This window comes from Apaloderma vittatum, unplaced genomic scaffold, assembly GCF_000703405.1.
Source record: "Apaloderma vittatum isolate BGI_N311 unplaced genomic scaffold, ASM70340v1 scaffold11843, whole genome shotgun sequence".
NCBI classification, from domain to species: Eukaryota; Metazoa; Chordata; class Aves; order Trogoniformes; family Trogonidae; genus Apaloderma; species Apaloderma vittatum.
The window spans coordinates 14,315-39,231 of NW_009709831.1; the positions used below are offsets into that span (position 1 = coordinate 14,315).

Sequence of the window (24,917 nt, forward strand, 5' to 3'; positions counted from 1 at the left end):
TTTGTAAAAATGTAAATGGGGCTCTGTAATAGTTTCAGACATCTGTTCACTTACTGGGCTGCATTGCAGTCACTGAGGGGGGGAAAACTCAAGATACTGTCTAAAGATATGTTATATCCTACTCATGAGAAATTCTTTCGTAATTTTTGCTTGTCTTAAAGCATAATAGATTATTTCTTCAGAGCTTTCAGTTGACTTTTTGATAAGTTTATTTTAAAAAAATCCTCATGTTTGTGTCTTCAGAGCACGTGAAGCTGGTGACAAGGTTAAAAGCAGAGACTCCCAGTTCAGAGCCAGTCAGAAGGGAAATCTGAAGGCGAAGTGTTTGAGTTACAGTAGCATATTAGATTTCACTGTAGATTGAATTGAGACTCTTTTGTGCTGAAAGACACAGCCTGTACAAGTTTGTCTGAAGAGACAAGCACTTAAAATCATAGCAGATCTTTACTGACTGGCTGGACGTGGAGTGGAGAGAGAATATTCACGTTGATGGCCAGTGTTATGCTAAGAACAAGCTAAGACATAAGACAGTGATTCAAACGTAGTACTGAAGGAAGTCTTATCTTTAAGAATGGTTATTTTTCTTTCCTAGTGTATACTAGTTAGCATAGCTTTTCTACCACAGTGGGTCTTGTGAGCAATGTGTGTAGTATTTTTGTTTTATTTCATTAACATTTGAAGAGAAGGACGAATCATTAACCTGAATTAGTGAGCACAGCCTTGATGTGGAAGCATTCAAAATGGGAAGTTTTATGTTAACTTGGATTCTCTTCTTTCTATGTTACAGAAATTCTAATACAGAGCATTTGACCTTCTAATCTCTACAGCCGAATCTCCTGGTACCAGGATTAGGAAAAGAGTGCCTTCAGAACCAATATGTAGCAAATGGGTATCACCTCTCCGAAGCTCCTCCCTTGGTTCAGCGCTTGCATGTTTTAAGGATCCTGGTCGCCTCAGCAGTGCATTGTTCTTGTGAAACTTCAGAAACGGATTTCATGTGGTGCTTGCTAGAAGTTGAGTCACCATGAGTAGTAATCTAGGAAAAGAAAAGGACTGTAAAGAGAAGGATCCAAAAGTCCCATCATCAAAAGAAAGGGAGAAGGAGGCCAAAGCCTCTGGAGGATTTGGGAAAGAGAGCAAAGAAAAGGAGCCTAAGACCAAAGGGAAAGATGCCAAAGATGGAAAGAAGGACTCCAGTAGCACGCAGCCTGGGGTAGCGTTTTCAGTGGACAATACAATAAAAAGACCTAATCCAGCCACAGGTACCCGCAAAAAATCCAGCAATGCTGAAGTGATCAAAGAGCTAAATAAATGCCGGGAAGAGAATTCAATGCGCTTGGACTTGTCCAAGAGGTCTATACACATGCTTCCATCAGCTATCAAAGAGCTAACGCAGTTAACAGAACTCTATTTGTACAGTAACAAACTGCAGTCCTTACCGGCAGAGGTGGGCTGTCTTGTGAACCTGATGACACTGGCCCTGAGTGAAAACTCACTCACCAGTTTGCCTGACTCTCTTGATAACTTGAAGAAACTGCGCATGCTTGACCTGCGGCATAACAAACTGCGAGAAATCCCTCCGGTGGTGTACAGGCTAATCTCTCTCGCCACTCTTTACCTACGCTTTAATCGTATAACTACTGTGGAAAAGGATATCAAAAACTTGTCAAAACTCACCATGCTTAGCATACGAGAGAACAAAATCAAGCAACTACCTGCTGAAATTGGTAAGCGATTGCACCGATTGGAAGTTTAATTCTATGCTTACGTTCATTTTGCAATTCAGTTAAGTATGCGTAAACTGCCACTTCTCCAGGTGCTTTTCTCTATTTAAAACCTCGTGAAATTATACTTATGATCTTACTGTTGCTATGTTAGCTTATACTGAGAATATTTTTTTATTTTTTTGAAGCAACAAAACCCCTTTCATCCATCATTTTAAAATCTGACGTGTCTTGTTTTTGTCTTGCCTTGTGCTTTCACATATTGTGTCTTCAGAGCCCAGATGGTTTAAAAAAAAAGAAAAAAGAGGGGCGTATTTCCTTTTAAGATTTCTTTATAAATCATTTATTAACTGTTGCAAATTGTAAACGCATTATGCACATGTTACAGAGGGGTGTGACCAACGTAGAACAAGGTAGAATAGGTAGCTACACGCTATTACTATGAGCAAGCTGTTGGATGCCGTAACAGTTAATAATACAGGTTAATGATTCGTGAAAGCTTCTACCTTTTATAAGTCTTGAATATATTGATACATGGACTCTTCATATAAAGTGGCCAAATGTTGTACGCTTGGCTGATGATTCTTATGCCTTTTTTCATGAATATTTGTTTTTCCAAGCACAGTTACAAAAGTTTGATAGATGGTAAAGTATTATGAAAGTGGCTTATTAATTTAAATAGTTTGTTACAAAACATATGCATGAACAGCTGTCTATAAAGAACTCCTAGGTTGTTCCTAGTAGACTCGGGTTCATGGAAAACATCTCTATCACACTGGTCTCAAGCAATATTTGAACAACCTATGTGCCTTGTAAAAAGGAGGGAGATTCTATCATCAGTGTTTTTTTTTCTGTATATCACCAGTTTTTAAAAAACAAGCGTAGCTTAGTTGCTTTAGTGGTAGGGGGAACACAAACTTCATGCAGTTAAGAAACTGCTTTGACTTTCTTCAAGTGTGGAAAAAACCTTGTAAAAGCCCTTGTAACACTGTGAGTAATAATTCCTATGTCCTGTTTTTAAAAGCTAATGTGGGACTTCTTCCTGTTGAGCAAGCCAGTGCACGAGTATGCAGAGTGTTCCTGAAGCTGGCCCCTAAGCTCACTGATTTTGCAAAGCTTGGGAAATGCTCTTGTTTGGATTCCTAATAGATCTTTTTCAAACCAGCAGTATTTGCCTATTTCTCCTGGACCTTGATATGAAAGATGCGTAAGATAACATGTTCTTGATGGCAGGAACTCCTGAGCACGTCTGACACTGGTAATCACGTTGCCAGCAACGTCCCACACAGGCAGCTTCTGTACATGGTAACAGGAGTGAGGAAATGTGTGGAGGCTGTTGGTCTGAGTCTTTGACTCCCTACAGCAGCTATTGGAATGGGTTCTTCTGTAGCCACAAACCCACTTTTTACTCGGCAAAAATTAAACATTTAATGTGGTACATTTTCTGATCAACACGATTTTTGAGTTGGCTCGAGCATCTGGGCAGCCCTAGGACCTTCCCCTGGGAGCAGTAAAGAATTGCAATTTTGACCTATTTGGACACTTCAGTTTACGTCCACCAGCCTCTCTGAGTCTTTTACTAATGAAAGGATCATACTGGAAACCATGGGGCTGATGCTTGCAAAAAAACCCCCAACATACCCCTTCTTTCTAGATAGGCTGAAGAAATTGTGACCGATACCTGGTTGTGCCGTGTTACACAATTGTCAGTGCTTTACCTGATCTGGCTGTGGCTCAGTTATTAAACACAATGTAGTAAAGAGTCAGCTTCCAAGATTCAACTGGGGATAATACTGCTTAAATTAAAATTAGTACTAGTATGTGAAGAAAAAAAATTTGGGCGATGTTGTATTCCGGTGTTTGACGTTGCACTGGAGAAACTTTTTGTAGGTGTTTTTGATACTGCAAAAATTGCTGCTGGAACTTCTTTGCTTCTTAACTCTTTTGTTTTTTTGAATGCTTATGGTTAATATTACATTAAAGCATGTCACTTCTGTATGTGTGTGTTTGCAATAGTCTTGAAAGATTATGTGTAACAGTTTCACAGAGAAATTTAGTAGATACATGTATATATAAGGAATATTGGTGACTCTTTTTATTCTTGTTACACATACAGACAATGTTCTCAGTTCTTTATCAAATCCTAGCTTGAGAGCATTATCTACTTTACTTCTGCCGTGCCTTTATTTGTATTGTGATAATGCCCTGTTCCCTGTTTATGGGTCAGCACCTCATTGTGGAAGGCATTTTAGAAGAACAAATGCAAGACAACTGTCACCCTTAAGAAGAATTTCGAAGGGAAATTGGTGTGTTCAGCAGCAACCTTTTCTATACAAAGTAAATTTCACTGACGAGGTTGCCTGCAATTGAATCAGTTGAAAAATAAATTAATTAAAGGATTCCTAAATTTAAGAGGTAATTTTAACTGCCAGGATCTACAGAACGGGCATTCTAAAACTTTTTTTCTCAACTAGTAAAACCAGACAAGCTACTTTCACTTTTGCAGTTGATTTCTACTCACTCACTTTTGCATAGCTTTGTTCTACTACAAAGATGAAATGTTTGAGTTGGAAACAGAGCTGAAAAATGAAACTGCTGAGAAATTGTTTCTTACTTTGCAGTGGAATTTTGCGGTTTCTTTAAACATTTGTTATTTTCTGCATTTTACATGTGCACTTAAAAAAACCCACAACAACCTTGCCTTTTAAGCCCCAATGATTTTAATCCCTTGTGTGTTTATGATACAGTTCCTAAATACTATATACAAGCAAGCGCTCTATTATCAGCTTGTAAATAACACAGAAATTTTTGTTGCTGCACAGCGGGAAGTAAAGTGAGGCCATTATCTTTTATAAAGCAATATCATGTGGAGCATTTCAAATTCTTTTAAAAAATACCCCATTGTTCCAAGGCCTAAGGCTCACATATCTGATGGTGAGCTAGTGTGCTTGTTCACATTTCTAAAAATCCAAAGCTTATGTAACACTCTGACTTGTCCAGCAAGGAAGACTCTTGCAGCAGTCGGCTGTGATATATTCATGTTGCTAATCTGGTGTGCAGCTATGCAAAGAATCTTGGCTTTTCTTTACTGTGTCTTGTGGAGGTAGGTGTGCTGTAAAAGTTTGCCCTGGACAAAAAAAAAGAAGTAAAAAAATTAAACCTCCAGATTTCAACTTGAAAGATGGAATGTTGCTCCTGGTCCCTCAAAGAGCCAGCGTTGAGCATGATGGAATTAAAGCCTTACTTTGGTACTAGAGACTTGTGATGGCTTTTACTAGAACTGGACACAAAATGTGAGTTCTGTATAATCATAAAAGGCTTTCCAACTTTAGGACCTTCCTCCTTTAAAATAAAGAGTCATCTGATTTGTAAGCAGTCATCCCATTTAATTACTTTTCTAGAAGTCTTTAGTTTCCAGCTTTATAAAATAAAATTTATTTGCCTAATGACCTCATTGAAAGAAATTGAAAGCAGAGCCTGAAGTCTTAAGTGCTCTGATATTTGAGATCTTTTCCAACACCTCATATGTCTTTGACCGTTAATTTTGGTGCTGGTGGTTGATTTTGGTGCTGGTTTCACTCTTCTTAGATGCAGCAGTTTCCCCTCTGTTGCTTACATTTGCTCTTCCACTGCATGTGCTGACAACAGTCATATCTTCTTCTGGCCATTACTCAGACAAATTTTAGTCTTGCGTAAAATCTTCATTCCTTCTGTCACTCTACTATCTGTTTTCTGTGTTGTCTTATATTTTGAATGCTCAGCATGCTTGATTAGTTTGAATAATACTGTTCCATGTGAGAGTTTCCCCTCTTTGTGCTGGAGAGAACTGTCCGTGTGTCTGGATTATATTGCAACTATGTTAGATTTACATGCAAACCCTCTTGTGAGCACCTAAGACACCTGTGCTCTTTGCCTTCTCAGCCAGAGAGCAGACCTGAGATCAGACTTGAGATCCTTGTAGAAATAGACTTTTTTTTTTTTTAACACTACTAAATGTCGTAGTTTCCATTATTTTCTTCCAATGCCTTTAGCTTGCTAGAAAACCCTTCCTTTCTGACTTAAGTCACTGCTGAAGACACTGGATAAGATTGGTCTTGAGGTGGATCTTGAAGAATCGTGGAGAGGTAACCTCCATCCAAGATGATATTTTACTTTCAATCCTATTTCATCCATAACAAGTTGTAACCAATTCCCCCAGGTATCTTGATGTCTGCTGTTAGTCACCTGAGCCTCCTAGTTATTTTCTGCATGGTTGTACATCAGACATCTTCGTGGAGTCTAGGTTGGCTAGAGTGAATAAACTAGCTCTTCCATATTTTTCTAGAAAGCTGTTAACACTGTATGCCAAACTAATTTGATACTTCACTGATATTTTTTTTCAAATCACTTTTTATTTGCCTGGGTTTTCACGCCTTTTGCTTTCATGCCTTTCGTTAACGTTCCCTGCAAATTCTGTTGGCCTGCGTAGTGTTCCTGACGGTCGTGTTCCTTGTTCAATAGATGTCACGTAGAAACTCTACTACTGGTCATGTGATTTCAAACTGAGTTTCTAGAGATGCTTATCTCGAGCTCTGCTGCTCTGCTCGCAGTGAAAGCATACAGTATCAACACTTGTTGGATTCCTTTTAAGGAAACCTGAAACTAACTCTAAAACGTTTTATAAAAGTCTGAGCAAAGATAAAACATTTCTCAAAGTGTTGTTAGCGAAACACGTAGCTGATCAGATTTTCAGTGGTCGTGGAAACTGTTTTAAAACAACCGACCTGTTACGGTGTGTAATGTCTTTTGGGAAACCTAGAAGAGGCGAACCTATCTATCAGCACTGAGCTGCTGGGAACTAATCTAGAGTTTGGTTCTATTTTTGGCATTAAACTGTCTTTTAGTAGTTTAACAACACAAAATTAAACAAGGCTACAGTGGGGAAAAAGTTGCTTTGCATTTAAAATAAACGTTTTAGTGAGAAAGAGGAAGTGGTGTTATCTGTAGTTAGTGAACAGATGTGTGTGTTTCTGGGGTTTTTCCCCCCCAGAATGCAATAGCTCTCCTTGCCTTGCATCCAGCTGCTTTATTGTGGGTAGGGTGATGGCCGTAAGGTTTCCTGTCTTTTCAATATTCAGAAGGCTTCTTAATTTTAAGTAGTAGTTTACTCAACTGAACTCACTCAGTAAACCAAAAAATGAAGAAAATATCTTCTTCCAAAGTATGGATAATAGTCTTTTAATAACTCAGTAAATTCCAGCTCTTGGTATGCAGCAAAACATTGTTACTAGTTATTTACTGGACTTCTCTTAACACTTTCTAGCAATATGTATATTACTTCAACTTTTTTAAATGCAATTGAAATTGCATAGTAAGTTGTGATGTGCATTGTTGTCGTTTCAAATACAAATTGCTTCGAATAAAATCTAAAAATACTTAGGAAATCCGTTTAGCTGAAAACTTATTCTGATGTTTTGGTTTTTTTATTTTTAAAAGTTTTCAGCTAAACGGATTTCCTATTCTGATGTTTTGGTTTTTTTATTTTTAAATCCGTTTTTGTTTGCACATGTAGCCAGAAGCTGTTCAAGAGCTGAATTAGGGGGAGTTTTCACACCCAAAGGGGCAGTTCGCATTCCCTGTCCTCATAGCTTCCAAGCTGCTCACTCCTGCTTCTTTTATCGGTTCCTTGGTGAGGAGCTGATTTATCTCACTAAACTAACAGAAAAATATTAATAGTTTTGCTACTTCTGTTGTCTGCTACTTTGGTTGGTTGAAATCAGTGAAGTTTCAGATAAGACTGGAGCTGGTGCAGGAGGAGGAGTGTGAGAGCAGCAGGACCCTTGTGAAACCTCACAGCGTAGGATCGCTCTTGTTGTATAAAAGCCCATGAAGTGCACTCCAAGTGGTTTGAAGAAGGACAGGTTACTGTCTGCAGAGAGCCACTGAAAATGCATTAGAGGATATTTTCAGAATCTCTTTTTCTTCCTTTCCCCTCTGCTTTCCATATATTTTCCCATAAAACCCTGTGTAGCTTGTTTTGGTGTCCTGGTAACTGCTCTACGTTGCTCTTTGCGAACCTGGTTTTTCTTATAAATTGCTCCCTACCTAACAGTGGTAATGAATTTTCAGAGTGCATCTTGCCCAGTATTCTGCTTCTCGCTGTAGCCCTAAGCAAACACCTTCTTAAAAACAGGTAAGTGTATATATGAGGCTTAACTGAACAACTTTTCCAGATCCAACTATTTTCACATCAGGGATTTCCTGAGTCTGGTGCAGCTTGTCTCCTCAGTAATTCTCAGTAGACTCCTATTCCAAGAGCTTGACCATTTTTTTTCCTTTCAAATCCTATAAATGCTTTTCATCCTTAGCAAAATCCACAAGTTTGTTTTGAATGTTGTTCTTAACTAGAAAGTCGCTGTTATGCAGATGCCGAATATATATACAAACTGAGTGCAAAAGCAGAACTTACCTGTTCACTCAGTGCTTCAGTCTCTGATGGCATCTATGAAACAAAACCCTTATGGAAAGGTTTCCACGCGGAAGCTTTGCCAAAACACAGTCTGGAGGGATAATTGTGGAAATGAGTTCGCAAGGTGGACTCCAGCTTCATCGCCATATCTGGTAAATTGTCCATTCCACTGAGATCAAAAACTTGAAGATTAGAATGGAAGAATGTGAATGCTTTGGTGAGTCAGACAGTCAGCACGAGAAGGATGAAAACCAGAGGAACAGTCTTGGGAGGAGGCCAAGCAAATGCTTCAATTTGCAGGCCGTTACTTAAGCAAGCCTTTTGCATTTCTTGTGTCAGAAGTTTTATTGCATTCCTCCATGTTGTGTTGAAGGAATTGTTTTGCAGAATTAAGTTGATACTATTTTCTTTGCAAAGACAGGAATGCGTCTTATACTGGTTTTGGATATATTTGTCTTCTTAGCATGTGCAGCTCAAACAGTTGAAATTACATTTGCATAGTTTCTGCAAGTTTCTTAAGACTCCAAATATTGTGTTTTCTGTCTGTGAATGCAACTCTTATTCTATGGAGAATCTGGTCAGGGCTGTTCTGCAAGGGAAATATTTTTAGATTGTAATTCAGGGAATCTGCCTACACCAGACTTGGAATGTCTCTGAGACTCTCTTCTGTTCTTCTCTTCTCCCATCTACCTGATATTTAGATCATTTGTGGTTTCTTCACTGCTTCGAAACTCTTTTTCATAACACTTGCACCGGTTTGGTTTTCAGTAGCACAGACAGCAAACCAGATGTGTGCAGCTGCATTAGTTCACATCTGCTCACTCCATGCTGAATATAATGTCTCCTTATTAAATGACTTGATAGTTGCAAAGCTTTTCAGTGATGCTCTGAATTTCATTTCCCCTTTTTTTAGCAGACCTGACAATATAGAGAAATATTTATTTACATTATTTGTATTTAAGAGCCCCTTATTTTTCAACAGTTTGAAGGAAAACAGGTTGTCTTCCTGGGCTTAGTTGGCGTGCTGATGTCTGCAGACAGTGGTTGAGAATATTTTTGTATTTTTGTATGCTAATATAATAAGACCACGAAGTTGTGAACAGAAGTGGAATAAATACAAGTACTGAGACATGTGTGCTGCTCCCTGGAAGTCAGAGAAAACGACGGCTTATTTGATCTAGTTTTGGTTGCTTTCTTGAGTAGCAGGAAGAGTGAGGAAGTTGATTTTGCCTGGCCTCAGCTTTGGTATCTGGGTTCTGATTGCTATGAAAGCTCTTGTGGGGACGCAGTTTCATCTTATCAGCTAGTCAAATTCCTCCTGATGACATTTTCTTCAGACTGGCTTTCGGATAATGATTAAGTAGTCCTGCCTTTTTGATCTACTTGCAGAGCTTATTGGGATGATGCCTCAAGTGTAATTCCAGTAAATACTGACAGCGTATTGGAAGTCCAGCTATTTTTTTTTTTAATATCAGTCCTGCAATTGTTTTAACTGTTTGACTAGTTTCTTCAGTGCTGAATAGAGGGGAACAACCTCTTCCCGCAGGCTGCCCTTGCGAGTGCAGCTGGGTAGGTGGTTAGCCTTTATTATTTGAGAGTGAGCATTGTTCCACACTCGAAAAGAACGTGATCCAAGACGTGGCCCGAGGCCCAGCTTCGCCAGGTCCCCCTGGTCCTTCCCTGCAGGGCTGTCTCCTCACCGGCTTTCCAGGGTTATTCCCTGCTGGATGCAAGACTTTGCCTTTGCCTTGGCACTCCATGAGGTTCCTGTTGGTTTGTGCTACTGCCCAGCTCAAATCCTGCCTTGAGCCTTTGCTAGGACTGTTTCTTCTATGTTTCGCACGTTCAAAATGTTGTTTGGACATGTTTTTAATTTAATTATATTTGTTACTTTCACTTACGAACAATAAATACAAAGTGTTTTGCTGTTGTGTCTTGTTGAAGCTTGTTTTAGACCAGATTTTGAATCTTTCCAGTTTCAGTGTTTTTGAGTGGTTCCCATAACTAGTTGTTGCACATTCTGCATATTCTAAATATTTTACTGAGCTTATTCTTACTTATATGAATATTTTAACTTTGGTACGTAAGTCACTTGTGACCATATTAAAATTACTTTCTTTCTATTCAGTAACTTTTCTGTGTAAGTCATAGTTGCGTAGTAATAATTCAAAATAGCTTTGACTCCTTAACTGTTCTTTTGGGCAGTTGATAGTGCACCTGGAAGAAGTTCACCTTGTCTGTTACAGTCCCGGATTCAGATTTCATAGAGAGGGTAAAGATTCTGAAACTGTAAAATCGCTTTTATTATTTTTCTAAAATCAGGACTCTTATCTTTATAGATGGACTAAAAATCTTTTTTTTTTCTTTTCCCTGGCAGAGAACCTAGTGAAAGATTAATAAGTACCAAAATTATGGGAACTGTTTGTAACTTGTTCCCAGTATTGCTGATTCCAGATAGTTATTTTTTACAAATTAGTTTACCACTAATATTCTGACACATCAGCCTGAAGTCCCACTAATATTTGCGTTCTCCTCTTCCTTGTTCTTTCCATAAGAGTCTTGATCCTCTCGCTGTGTCATCTGGCCCAGGATTTATCATGTTGTGAAGGATTTCATAATTTTCAATCTACTTAAGCATGGGCAGGCACGGAGTTAATCCAGTGGAAAACAGGCTGCCTTCTGTGTTACAAACTGTGTTTGCTGTCCCAGAGTGTTGCCCACTGAGCAAATCAGTGGTAGGAGACACAGAAGCCTCTCTGCTATTGACCCTACATGAACATTAATTTGTTTGTGCTTTAATATTTTTTTTCTTTTAACAAAGCCATACTTTTTTTTTTTTTTTTTTTTTTTTTTTAAAGAGCCAAGAAGAATTTTCAGAGTTATGTAAGTCAGGACATGTAACCCGGTCCTCTTGTCCTAACAGGCTTTCAAGGTTGGCCATGTAATGGGGCTGTAATTCTGCCTCATTATGCAGGAAATATTAGTCATTTCGTAATGCTGTGGTTTTTCAGGAGGTATATTTAGCTTTGTCATACTATAACTTTTAGTTTTCATGAATATGAGAAGAAGAATGAGGTGGTTGCTTACCCCACTTTTTAAAGAATTCTTGAGGTGTATACTCAGTAATTTTAACAAAGTTTTCAACTGGAAGGTAGTTGAGAGTCTTCATGAAGTATTTTATCTGAAAAAAATGTCTGTGAATTTTCATAAATTTTTACCTTGTAGAACCTTTTAAAATACAAGTTTTTAAAAAATACATAATAGGGTATAACTGCTTTGTGAAAATTATTCATATGGAAACTACTTTATGTATTTCGTATGGGTGTTACTTCAAAATCTTTCATTTTCAATCCGGCTAGTACATGCAATTTATGTCTGCTTTCTTGGCAGATTTTGAGCTTCATTTTTTTTTTCCCTTGCAATTACAGTGCCATGTAGTATTAAGGAAAAGAGAAAAGAAAACCTTAGCTTCAAGCCCCTACACCTTCCTAGTTTATTTTCTAATTGTCCTGAGGATGCTTATCCCTTCAGTGTGGTTGCAAGTAGTCTCCATAAAGAATCCTTTATTCACTTCCGTGAGCTTTAGATTTGTCTGGTTTGGCCGTTAGTTGTGGTGAAGAGTTAGTTCTCTTTACCTGTGATTAGTATTTCCCTGGAGCAGTGCTTGCCTCACTCCAGTGATTTCAGGTGTTTGAACAGACCTTTGGTGAAGTGATGCTGGAGTTGTCCACGTGGTGAACAGGAATGAGTTTTTCTTTAATAAACTGCTTTCTGGTTAAGACTGATTTTGAGCTGCAGCCCATTTCTTGCTGGTGTATTTCTGTTAAATTAAGATATGAACATATTTCAGCAAAGTTTATGTAGTACACCAGAAAAGAACAAATGTTTCTCTTAATATAGGATGAGGAGCTCCTCACTCATTAGCCATTTTTCTTTTTGTACCAGCATAAATCTTTCTTTTAGAAAAATTTTCATCTTGAATTTGACATATGCTTCTTACTCTGGCTAAGCAAAAATTATTTCAGCTGTATCTTAGTGGAACTTATTTTCATTATTTCTTTAAGAAGCATTTGCTTCAGTTCAGTTGCCACTGTTTGGACAATGAGGACACTTTCAGTCCCTGAAACAAGCTGGCTTTACATTGGCTCTGAGCAAGAGCATCGTGTGGATGCCTTAAGCGTGGCCTCTTTGTTCTTACAGGTCATTATTTGTTGTGTCCATTGTTTATGCCATGTGTTTATCCTGGCATGATTTTTGTAAGAGCGGCCGTTGTGCAGCAGGGCAGCGCCCAGCATGTCCGTTCATGGGAGAAGTCTCTGCCGTCAGTCTGCTGGCAAAAGAGCTGCCCCTGGTCTTCAGCCACTGGCCTGGCCCAGATTGGTTCTGGTCCCACCTTCTGGGATGTTTTCAGTAGTGCTGGTCCCATTAACTGGAGTGTTGCTGGTACTCAGGCACCCGTGCAGGCAGCACAGAGAGCCTCTCCTCCAGGAAAATAGCGTTTAAGGAGGAGACAAGGTAGACGGTGCTGATCGGCCACAGGGTGTGACCAGAATTAGTTTGTAAAGGACTAGAGGTTGTTATTTCCTTACCCATCTGTTTTGCCACACTTGTCCTCCCTAAATCACATTGATTCCTTTCTTTCGCCTACCCCAAAGGTCCCATAGCAACTCTTCACCACCCCAAGTTGCTCTTCCTTGCACTTCATAGTAGATGTTCAAGCCCAGCGTGTAGTAACAGCCCTCTGTCTGCAAGGTGCTCCCGAGAGATTTTTCCCTTTACTCCCTGTGGTGGGTCTCTCACTGGCCATGGGGCTGATGACTCTTCAGGGGACAGCCCAGCGAGTGTTTGGGTTCAGCCACCCAGTGCTGGTGGCACTCTTTATGCCTTTGCACATGAAGATAAGCCTCTACCACATTACGTGAACTTTTTTCACCCTGTAAAGCATATTGGATGTAAGATTTTTTTTTTTCCCCTGTCCCATGGAGAACAGAAATGTACTTTGAGTGCTTTTTGTTGCTTTGCCCACTCTCTGTGTTGTGTCTCAGCAATCCTAGTTAAAGTACTGAAAGAACTTCAATGCTACCAGCACTTCCCCATGCCTCTCGTTCTTCTCTTTAGGGGGGAAAAAAGAACATTTTGGTGAGATGCTTTCAAACCATAAGCATTATTACATCCAAGAGCAATGTGAACTAAATATCATAAAATCTTTGGAAATTAGTTTCCTTAAGTCACTCTACTTCATGACAGTACTTTAACTTTCACTTCATTTCTGCTCTGAAGTCTTAAAATTTTTGGACAATCCTCAATCTGCTTCAACATTCAAGAGTTTTATTAAATGTTTGACACTGTCGCTTTTTAAAATATTGCCTGCATCTTTAATATAACAGTATTAAGTTGGGCTATCCAAATGAAACAAAGTGCTAGCTTGCCCCTAATTGTCTAAAAAAAACCCAAGCATTCTTTTTTCCCCTCTCCAGAATTAGCTAGTAAGATGTTTGTTTCAAACACATAGCTTTCTGTTGTCAAAGTTTTCAGCAGGTGCAAAAATGAAGTGCAGCAAATGTTGCTGCAAAAACCCAAGTATTTCTCCGACTTCAGCAGATGTAGAGTGGGAAGAGTCAAGTAAATGAGAAATCAGTGTGATGAAATGAAATTTATGCCACATTTCAAATTTGACATCATTGGTTTAGGTCTGAAGTGAAAACAAGTGAAAACAGCAATCATGAAGTGAAAACTACTGCCCCAAAATATGCAAAGGTTCTTGAGTTATCTTAGCAAAAGATTTGTGGGCTTCTTTTTTTGTTTGTTTGTTTAAAGGGAGAGACTTTGAAGTCTTCCTTAAGCTTTTCTTTCTCCTTCTTTTGCTTTCTACACTTTGCCCACTTGTTTTCAGGAATAACAAAACCATGCTCCTACCACACAACATTAACTCTTGCTCAATTTTTTCTTGAATTTGCTTTCTTTTGTATACCGATGGTGTTGAAACGTAGTTTATGCAGTGCTGGATACAGCAGGTTTAACTGTTGACTCTGGTTGCCTGGAATACACTTGAATGCTGAGAGGGGACACACGCACAGAGTGACAAGGGGGCTGCTTAAGCACCACTTGACATTTCTATCTGTCTAGTTTCTTAAAAAAGCGTTCCAGTTTGGATTAATAAAGTCAGGAAATAAGATCAGTTTAATGCTACCAGTCTGAAATAAATGAAATAATGAAGCTGTTGGGCTTGGATTTTTTTTTTCCTGGCCTTTCACAACTGTTTCATGATACATAGTAAGTATTGTGGCTGCATGACACCTGCAACTCAGTACAGATATACCATAAAATATTTATTAATTCGGTTTTAATTCACCATTTGTGGTTATCTGCTGATCTAACGCGTAGACAGCCGTCATGTTGGAACTTGCCCAAGCTCATCCTGCAGGCCTGTGGGAAAAATCCTTAAAGGACTATGTTAAAGATACGACACTGAAGCTTAAAAATAGACATTCGCTGCTCCAAAGGAATTTTTGCTACTCTTCCAAATCTGTTATTCACTGAGTCATGCTCTTATACACAGATACAGTGACCTCATCTTTACTGGATAGAGCTGAAGCTGTTCAAATCATTTGTGTTAATTTCACCTTCATCACATGCAAAAAAAAAAAAAAAAGGCATACACCTCTACTCATGTTCACACTTTTTTTTTTTCAAACCCAGCAAGCTATTGCTCCAAACACAACTATTGCTCCAAACACAATATGCTTGTCATTAAAATATGTGAAGCTGCTGTATGTACTGTGCCCAGCTGTACTTTTAAATGAATGTGTAAATGTCACGAATGAAGCAGTTCAATGTAAAGTAGCACTAAACAGTGCGCAAGTCCAGTCTTTTCTTAAAGCTTAACAGATAAGCCTTTTATTTCAAACTTTTGTTTGCTATAGCTCTGTTTGCATATATAAAATATAATGATGTGTGTAAGTAGGTTTATAGTTTACTTATGTTGCCTTTTTTGTGATGACTAAAAATGATTAAAAATGGTACTTGGGACTTTGGGTGGATTATCTAGGTTGTCAGCCAAATGATTTTGATGCCTTTTAATTGTTGGTTTTTGTGTGCCTGAAAGTAATTCATGGTGTAAAAACAGATCTTAATTTCTCAAAATTCAGTCCAAGCCCCTTACTCTGTACATTTTAAACTTCTGGTACCCTGAAACAAGTGTGAGGTATAGGTTTTATACTCTTATTCCACAGCTTGAAATGTCAGAAGGAACTGAATAAATAAGTATTTTTTTCCAGAGAATCTATAAAAGCTTTCTCTGCATTTAAAAAGAAAAAAAATAATTTGATCAGGTTTTAGATCTGACTGATGAAATTACGATCCTGTAATGCCTCATTTTAGATGTATAACTTCATGGTAGCCTTAGCTTTTTTCAGATTATCCCCAAATCTGTCTGACTCTATTAATCTCTGTGTGGAAGTCATTGTCTAGAGCTGCATGTTAAAGAACTTGATGTTCTGCTTTTCTCGTGTGCTCTTAGGTGAGTTGTGTAACCTCATCACGCTGGATGTAGCGCACAATCAGCTTGAACATCTTCCAGAAGAGATTGGGAGCTGCACGCAGATCACCAACCTTGACTTGCAGCACAATGAGCTCTTGGACCTGCCAGAAACCATAGGTATGTGAAGAGACTGGAGAAGAGACAATAAATCACTGTTTCAAAGTGTTCAGTCAGAGGAACAAATTTAAGAATGAGTATTTGGTTGGTGACTAGAGTGGCTGGTGTTCAGCTGAAGGCAGCTTCGCACTTGAGATTAAAAGCAAGGTGTGCACGTTACCTTAAATGTAGTTTCTACCTCTCTGAATTACATTATTAAATCTAGATGTGCTGCAGAGTGCAGCATCGTCTAAGCATGAGAGTTACAAGGAAAAAAAAATCACTTCTAACTCTGATTTAAGGTGTTCTGTGGTTATGAGTAAATGTCTACAGCTTGTCTGTCCGTTCTGTAATAAAACTGAGAAGCTAAAGGTACAAAAGTCTGTTGAAGTGTAATACCTTGGCAGATAGTTTTAACTCACATCTTTTGGCTGATAAAAAATAGAACTAAAAGGATAAGTGTTTTAATTAAGTGTATTTTATGCTCTTTGGTAGATGAACTAAAAAAACCCTTCCAAATCAACAAAGTTGTGATACTCTAATGCAATAAAATGCAGAGATTTCACAACTTAGATTTGTGATAATGGACTGAAAGAAACACTGACCTGGCCGGTTTCAAAATCTCATATAAGATGAAACAGCAAAATATGACTTTTTCTAGTTAATTAAATCAGTTTTAAACAGATGGCAAAGAAAGATGCATGCTGTGATTTAAAAAGACAAAAGAAAAAAATAAATAATTTTAAGCTCTTACGTGTCACCAGAACATATTTGGAAGAATGAATGCTATCACTTAAGCAATATTTATATTGAACATTTTGTTAATGTGCTTCAACGCACAGTAAAGTGAATGAGTAGAAGAGTGAGGAACCACTTAACAGGATTCCATCTTTTCTTCTAGCAGTGAATTGCTAGGTGTGGAGCTACTGTGCCTTTTTGTTTAGAAAGTTTGACCTGAACAGAGTTTACATTGATGAAGTATCCACTGGAGCTAAACTTCCTTCCTGGATCAATGATATTTTTAAACTTTGGAGATCCCATTCCATCTGGAGTTTGCATCTAACTTACACAGTTCATAAGCACAGCCTTAACTTTTGTAGCTATTTTGCAAGTCTCATTGAAAGCTGGTTTAAATAAAATTTATGTGTAGCGTACGTGTCGGTATTTAGGAAGTGAGTTCTCTGGATAAACTGCTAATTATGTGGAAAAAAAAAATCTTTAAACAAGTGTGAGGTTTCCATTGTCAGAGTTTATTGAGCACTATTGCTGGTTCTTGTGCAGAATAATAGTACGATTTACTGAACTGTTTAGTGACTGGCAGTTGTGGAGCTTCTTGGAGGACCAGAGAAAATCTTAACTTCTTATATGCTGCAGGACTGTGCTTACATGGAAGGGTCTTTGAGTAGGAGAGGCACAAAGTTCCTTGGGCAGTTAGGTCATTTCTAATGGGTAGAAAATTACTGACTGTGCAATCCAGATAGTAGGGACTCATCCATTTCTTCAGAAAGTTATGTTAAGCTTACGTGGTTTGTATTGAGTCAGGTTCATACCTGGTTGGACTGGATTTCTGCTGGTTTTGTTTGTTTTGTTTTTGTGCTGCATTATCTTTATACGGTTGGCTGGTTTGGTTTTTTTTAAGTTACTTATTTTTAAATGTATATAGCTGTCTCTTCCCGTGCTTATCTGAGCTGAACATCAATGCTATGTAGCGCAACAAACCACTGAAGACAGATGAATAATGGTAAGAGACAGCAGTGTGCCATTGTGTCTTTAACTCATTTCAGTTTCTGCTCTACTGGAAAAATACCTGTTGCTTGTATTGACCAACATGTAGTAGCTGAGCATTTCTGTTTAGACAAAAAACTTACAATCAGAAATTGGTAGTTGCGTAGCATACAGTATTCACAAACGGGCAGAGCTGAATACTTGAAGGGAAAAATTTTAAACTCCTGCTCGACTGATAACGATCAACCTACATTTATGCATGTTACAGAAAAGGCAGCCGTAGCCAGTTCAGCAACATTGGCTTTATTTCTTAGTCATCGCAGTTTTGGTTCAACATTAAAGCAAGTTGCGGCTTGATTTTTAGATTACAGCTGGCTTTGTGGTTAGGGTTGTTCAGCGAGGAACTCCGAGTACCAAGAAGAACCCAGCGGGGTCCCGGCGCGCGGCAGTCTGGCACACGTCGCTCGGCGCGACGGCCCGTCCAGCCTCTCCATCCCTCGCTCCCATCTCTTCCCTCGCTCGTGGGTATCTACCTGCCCTTTGACATGAGGGGCTCTTCTTGCGACACTTCCACGCTGCCAGCACGTTTAATGTGGAAGCACTGTTAATGTTTCCCCAGTTCAGTCAAACTGGGGTGGGGGTTGCAGGCTGAGTACGTTTGCTCGTTATAAATATTTAATGTACAATGAGCCTCCTGTTATGAACGCTCTCCGTTGCTGCCAGGTCTGTCCCGTCCTCCCCCACCAACACCCTTGTGATGGAGGCCTGTTGTTTTCCTTGAGAGGAACGCTTCTGTCAAGCTGCTTTGAAAAACAACAACCCCCTTCATTTTCTATTTCTCTCTCCCCTCAAAAAGGACCCCCAAAAAACCCAAACTTGCAAAATGCTGCTTAAATTCACTGCTGGGGTATCTGAGTTTTACCACAGAAAGATTTCTAAATCTGCTGACTTTAAAAAAGAAAGGAAAGAAAAGGAAAGCTTGTTTTCCACCTCACAGTACTGTACTGCAGTGTGCTGTAAGGGCAGGGGTGTTGGAGGGTGACATGCAGGGGAGTGGCAGGGAAGGGATTATGCATCAGCAGTGATTACAGAAGTAGCAGAGCCAATATACCCACTCTGTAAAAATACAAAGTCCTTGTTTCAACTAACACTTTATAAGCACACTTTCATGCAGTAACAAATGTCGATTTTTAGATATTAGTTTTCAGGAAGTGACCTAATGTCTTGCTTTATAGATATTGGCTTAATACATTCATATCTGTATTTCTGTTGATTGAAAATTGTAAAGTACTTTGTATATTAGATCACTTCCTGTAAGAAAAATGAGCTTTGTGGAACAGCTTAGCACATTCCAAGAGTCTCAAGTCTAGAATCAAAATCATAGTTGGATCTTAGCTGCTTAGTGTTTTAATCGCACTTTTTTCCCCCCACCTCCATAGATTTTGGGGGACTGGGGGCGGAATGGATCTGCTTTTATTTACACAATTTCTTATCTCTGTATACTTAGCTGGCACTCTAATATATCCAAAAGATTATATAAAAGAGGGTGAAGAACCTACCATTTATATTCAAATTAATTATTGGCCTTCTGTGACAGGGAGAAAGCAAATTTTGGGTGGAGTGAAGTGTTTCTTTAGATTATAAATTAGTTTAGAAAGTTCTGTCCTGCAAATACCACGTTGTGAATGTTCCTCCTTTGAACTTTTAATGTTATCATTCTGCACAAATGTGTTCACAATTTCTTGTTTAAAAGCACAGAAACACTTACGTGAGAGAGAAATTCAGCGTAAACAGTTTTTAAAAAAAATCAGATTCTTCATCTGTTTCGTGTGTCTTCATAGTTTTGTGTGTTTACGTGTGCAGTTCGATTATAGTCAAATGTGCCATATTCACGGACATTTAAGGCAACAGACATTTTATTAAGAAAAAGAATAGTCAGTTGTAAATGTTCCAAAATGATGCTTTAAAAGCACAAAAAATTCCATCACTGGACACCCTATCCAGTGTCTGACATGGCACGGTGCCGAAGAGATGGTTTGGAATCCGAGAGGCATGTTCCAGGCCCTGCGCTGTGCTTCTGCCCTTCCCTGCGACACTTCAGCTCAGAAGCTCCAATTTCAACTCTCGCAAAAGGAAATATTACGTGGAGCAGCTTTGCCGGTTTTGCTGGTGAAATTGTGCTACGAGCTGGGATTCTAACCCCTTTAGCCCCAGCGTTCTTCCAAGAGCACTGCTGTTGTGCTTTTAAAACATCCAGCTGATAAACACGGAAGCATCGTGACCAGGATCGGGCACGTGCAATGGGTACAGCTCAGGTTATACAAACTGCGGGTGACAGCTTGAAATCCTGAGAAGTCCTAGTAGAGATATTTGTGTAGAAGAGTGAAACTACTTAAAAATGGTATTTTAAGTTTAGCAGGCTTAGCAAAAACTGGAGAAGGGTACTCTGAAACATGTGATAAATGCCCTGGTCCTGATGAGACCCAGCAGAGCACCTGAGCTCCCTTGGTGTTCGGGGCTGATACTCATATGCAGCTGATGGGTTTGATGTTACTAATTATTGTTCTTGGACTGTGCTGGTAATGAAACTTTTAATTGGGTAATTGCAATAAGCCTGGCCTTTTTTCTTTATATGGTGGAAAGCAGTGACTTCCTCTCTTTTATTCTCATTTTTGTGTTGTTATAAGCCTTTGCTAGTTCTCACAGTGGTCTGATAAAGGGAATGAAGCTTCTGGTTCTTGTTGTAATTGCAGTAAGCCTGGCCTTTTCTTTATATGGTGGAAAGCAGTGACTTCCTCTCTTTTATTCTCATTTTTGTGTTGTTATAAGCCTTTGCTAGTTCTCACAGTGGTCTGATAAAGGGAATGAAGCTTCTGGTTCTTGTTGACTTCAATTCTAGACTTAGTAAATGTAAAGCAGTGAAATTGGCTAGAAAATAGCGAGTAGTGGGAGAAGGTAAGTGGGAAGTGACTGCTCACTGCCTCCCCCAGCAGCAGAACGGGAGGACCGAAGCGAAGCTGTGAGATGTTGACTTCAAACTGGTAAAAAGCAGACGGCCCTGCATGTGATGGGTAGGGAACACTTGGGGCTCCGCGTTCGGACAAGTTGCTTTAGATACTGAAAGCTCACAGGGCAACGTGACAATTATGCAGAAGAGAAAATGGTTCTGTTGCTTCTAAATCCGGGAAGTCGCTGAGCCACGCGCTGTGGGGAAGCTTCAGGGTCTACTTTCCCTTTTTCTTGGGTTCTGTTAGGTACTGTTGGGCATTTTTTTTGTGGAGAAAAGATACTAGGTGGATCTGTGGCCTGCATGCAATAATTCTCTCATTCCTTAATTAGCTAGAATTATAAATGTATATTATAGGTTTATATAGTAGGGCAGACATAAAAAATTAAACACATCTATCACCTGGGAAAGGTTAATGTTTTTTTCTGCACTACCACATAGGTATAAGCTGTTCTTACAGTGGGATTTAAATTTATATAAATCTTTAATTTCACAGAAAGGTTTTAAATACTCAGTAGAAAAGGAAGAATAAGACCAATGAAAAATTAAATGAAATATATTTTAGTCGCTTTGTGTTATTGTATGAAGTATGAATGTACCACTTTCATTGATAGCCTAAAATAAGTCCCAACTGTTGCTTTAGACTCTGTTGCAATGTGAAATTTTTGTGCTTTTGTATCATTTTCATCTAATTATAACTTCCCTTTTTGTTTTAATAAATAAATCTCTAATGCAAGCTTGATACAGTTAAGTACATCTGTAGTGGTTTTTGGTTTTTTTTGAAGTTAGGGTAGCTTCTACTGCTTATGAATTCTGAGTTTATTGATTTGATGTGTATTTATGAAAATATTTTTTTTTATTTTCTATTTTGGTTGAATATTCTTCCTGCTAAGACTAGAATGGGGCCAGTTTATTTTACCGGATGTATATACCATCACACAGTGACCAGATGCAGAGACCAGTGTGTGCAGATATATTGTAACTGCAGCTCAGCATTTCCAGGATGATTTGTACACTGTGGAAAGAAAAAACCCATAATCTTATTTTCTTTATCCAAGAAGCAGGCATGAGGGAAGAGTGATTCAAAAGAGCCCATCCGAATTGAGATGAGCAGGTCTATTAATTGCGCACATTTTGATGAGTGCATGTTAAATGATGCTGAATTTTCATAGCTTAGTTTCAGAAACATGGCACTAGGAGTTTGTGCTCTGTAGCCTACTGCAGGGGCTGTGTGTGTTGCACGTCAGAGGCTCGAGACTCCGTCACTGAGGTTTTGCCAGCGTCTCCTGTGCGTCTGTCACACATAGGCAGTCAGCAACGACTGTGGTCTCGAATCGGAGTTGAAAAATAAGCGCCTGCTGACAGGGTTGGGCTTTAACCTTAATCTTGAAATAGTGAGGGAAAGCCTATCTTCTGTTGATACTGCTGGACTGAAAATAGAGAGAATCTCTGCTCTCTTCAGATGGCATTTAAATCAGTAACGGTGGTAGAGGTTAATTTTAAATTCGTGTCAAATAGCTCTCCAATAGATAACATGAGAATTCCTAGCCTTTGTGCAAGTAGTAAAATGCACTTCAGTTTGAGCAGGACCAAAAATGATGGACCCTGCTCACCCTTGTGATTTGTGATTCTAAAAATGCTTCCTGGCATATCAGGAGTTATTAGTGGTTGAAAAGAAAAAGTAAAATACACTAAAAATCATTCTACTGTTATACTAGTAACATCTACGGTTTGTAAGTGAAGCTTTGCATTGTGTTCAACTATACCTTTTATTTTATAGAAATTTGAGCATCAGAAATGCTTAATAGTGCCATGTTGTTTGTAGCAAGTTCTTGCAGTTTTCTTTTGCATACCGAGTTTCTTGTATGCTTTGGATTACAATCTTATGGGGTTTTGATGTGCACCACTCTTCCAAGTGTGATTTGTGGTTTTTTAGTGTTTTTATCTGCACAAGAGTTTTCTCTAGTGAATAGATCTGAGGCTTCTGGTTTATTTAGGAGAAAGCAACTGATCCTGATGGCAGACTAGCTTGGTGAACTAAGTTCTATAAAACAGACTAGTTATTCCGTATTTTAATAATGATACAGTAACATTTTGCACTATGTAATGAGCATTCATGTAAGGACAGGGAATTTGAAGGTTTATTTTAACTAAGGGAAGGAAAGGAAGAGGTGTGGTAAATCTCAGAAGAGAACATTTGTCACTCTCTTTAAGAAAGCACTGGTGGGACTTTGAATTAGAAATTTGGATTTATTTGTATTATTCAATTTATCAGTTCCTTTTTATCTTGATTTTGAAATAGTCAAGAAAGAGATGTATTGCTTCTATCCGGAGAGCCACTTCAGGCGGCCTTTCTAAAAAGTATAGGTTTGTAGGCATGGTTTCCTTCTTTGTTTCTAGTCTTCCCTTTGTTTTGGGATTGGCAAACACCCGTTACTTTTTTCTTTGACCAATATTTTTGTGGTACTTTTAATAAAGAATTTAATTTAAATCATCTGTTTAGAGTCTCTTTTATAGTAACAGAGCTTAATGCTTCTGGACTTGCATGCGTCCTAGTATTTTTAATTTATTTCTGTGTAGATTAAACTGCTAACCCTGGGAGAGAAACACACTATTACCAGTCATGCCAGTGATTATGAATTCTGCATTTACTCTGCTTCAAACCTGAGAGCTGGGCGAAGTGGAGCCCGCTGACGGGCGTTGGTACGCTTTGCTGGTGACAGAGTGGACCTGCAGGAGGGTGGCGGTGTGAGACCTGAATCCCAAGAGCGACCTTTCATGCCAAGAGTTGAACTAAAGCAATTTTTCAATGACTTTCTTAGGCCTGAGATAAGTTTAGGGCTTAGTCAGGCTCTAGAAGTACCGATGAATGGGGCAGCTGAGTTTGGAAGGGGTTTTTTTTATGTAATGGACTCCCTGCAAAAACAAGTCGGAAGGGGTTTTGCTTCTTGCTTTTCCTGCTGGTAGTTGCTTCTCAGTTGCAGTTATCAAAATGTCACGTTCACGAACATCTAGTGATACATTTTCTGAGTCAGCTCTCCTTGTGAGGGGCTGTTTTACAGGAACTGCTGAGGTAGGGTTTCAGTGACACAACCGCAAATGGTCCCGATGACTGCCTGAGTTAATTGTGATCAGTTGTTACTTTCCTCGCCTCATTGCTTCGACTTAACCTGACAGCGCGTCAGCGGAATCCCTAGCATGGTGCCGTCTCGGAAACCAGTAGCTGAGCTGGAGAAGTTGAAGATGAGCACAGGCACTGTCAAGAAGGAAAGGGAATAGGTGAGTTCTAACTCACCAAGCAGAGGAAAGAGATCTAGGGTGCATCTTTTTTTTGTGAAGAGGAGACTAAGATCTGGCTTATGCAGCCTGTGAAGCTAAAAGCTGATAATGGTTTCTCACCATGGTGCGTTCAGAGCGAGGTGTGAATATGAACTCTGATGAGGATGAGAAGATACCTGAGTCTTGCTGACAGAAGACTAAATGTCAATGAATTGGCTGTAAATAAATTCTGGCTTGAAGTGAAAAGGTGGCCCGTGCTGCCTTCGCCAGCTGGGTGCAGGACAGCCCTTCCAGGAGCAGTGGGGGACGTTCTTCTGATGAAGCTCCAGCTGAAATCTTGCTGTCTTTGTTCTCAGGAATAATTGTAATTAGTGCTGTGTAAAACAGTCACAGGGAATGTGACTGCAGGATGTCTTTGCATGCCTTTCCCGTGGAGGAGAAAGATACTTAGTACAGAAACAGTGATAAAGTTCTGTTGAGAAATGCTGCTTAAGATGAGAAAAGAATTACTTGGAGCTGCTGCTTATGCCTCCTTTATGATAATGCCATGATAGCCCATGTGTGTCATTCTCTCCTGGAAAATTAGGATGCAGTTTGACTCTCTCTAATGACTGTCTCGTTTCGTTTTTCTGAAATGCCACGTTGCTGGTAGGAAGAGAACCATATACATACAACCTGTGCTCTCAATCTGGGAATTGGCATAGCGACGTCGTATTGCTAAGCAACAGTTGGCATCATGCTGTCTGCTGGAGCTGTTCCCTGTTCGCCCTCTTTGCCTGAAAAATCCAGATCAGCAACTAGCTCAAGGTTTAAGTAGTGAAAAAGAATAGCAGATTGATATCTTATTTGCTGTAAAGTTTGTAATTCGATATGTTCGTAAAGCATTAAATAACAATTCAGAGAAATGCCCTCTGAGTGTGCTTTATTCACCCTTAGAATGGTGAATCCTCATGATATTGGTACCTTGCAGGAGGATGTCTGTCGTGTGGAGCGAGGGCAGTTTCCTACACAGCCAGCAATGCCAGATCTCACCAAATATGGCACGAAATAGATACGTTATGTACAAACGTGCATCTTTATATTTAGTGGATTGTAGGA

At 39.2% G+C, this 24,917-nt stretch overlaps 1 protein-coding gene across 2 annotated transcripts in view; it reads left to right on the forward strand.

The window, feature by feature from the left end:
* The first annotated feature begins 787 nt into the window (after positions 1-787).
* SHOC2 (soc-2 suppressor of clear homolog (C. elegans)) overlaps positions 788-24,917 on the forward strand; it is a 36,300-nt gene continuing 12,170 nt past the window's right edge. The window contains exons 1-2 of one of the 2 annotated variants that reach the window (XM_009867080.1): positions 788-1,727; positions 15,692-15,829. In XM_009867080.1, the coding sequence (XP_009865382.1) occupies positions 1,025-1,727; positions 15,692-15,829 (841 nt within the window). In that variant the 5' untranslated portion in view covers positions 788-1,024. The remainder of the gene's footprint in view (positions 1,728-15,691; positions 15,830-24,917) is intronic. The other variant, XM_009867081.1, reaches the window with a different exon arrangement.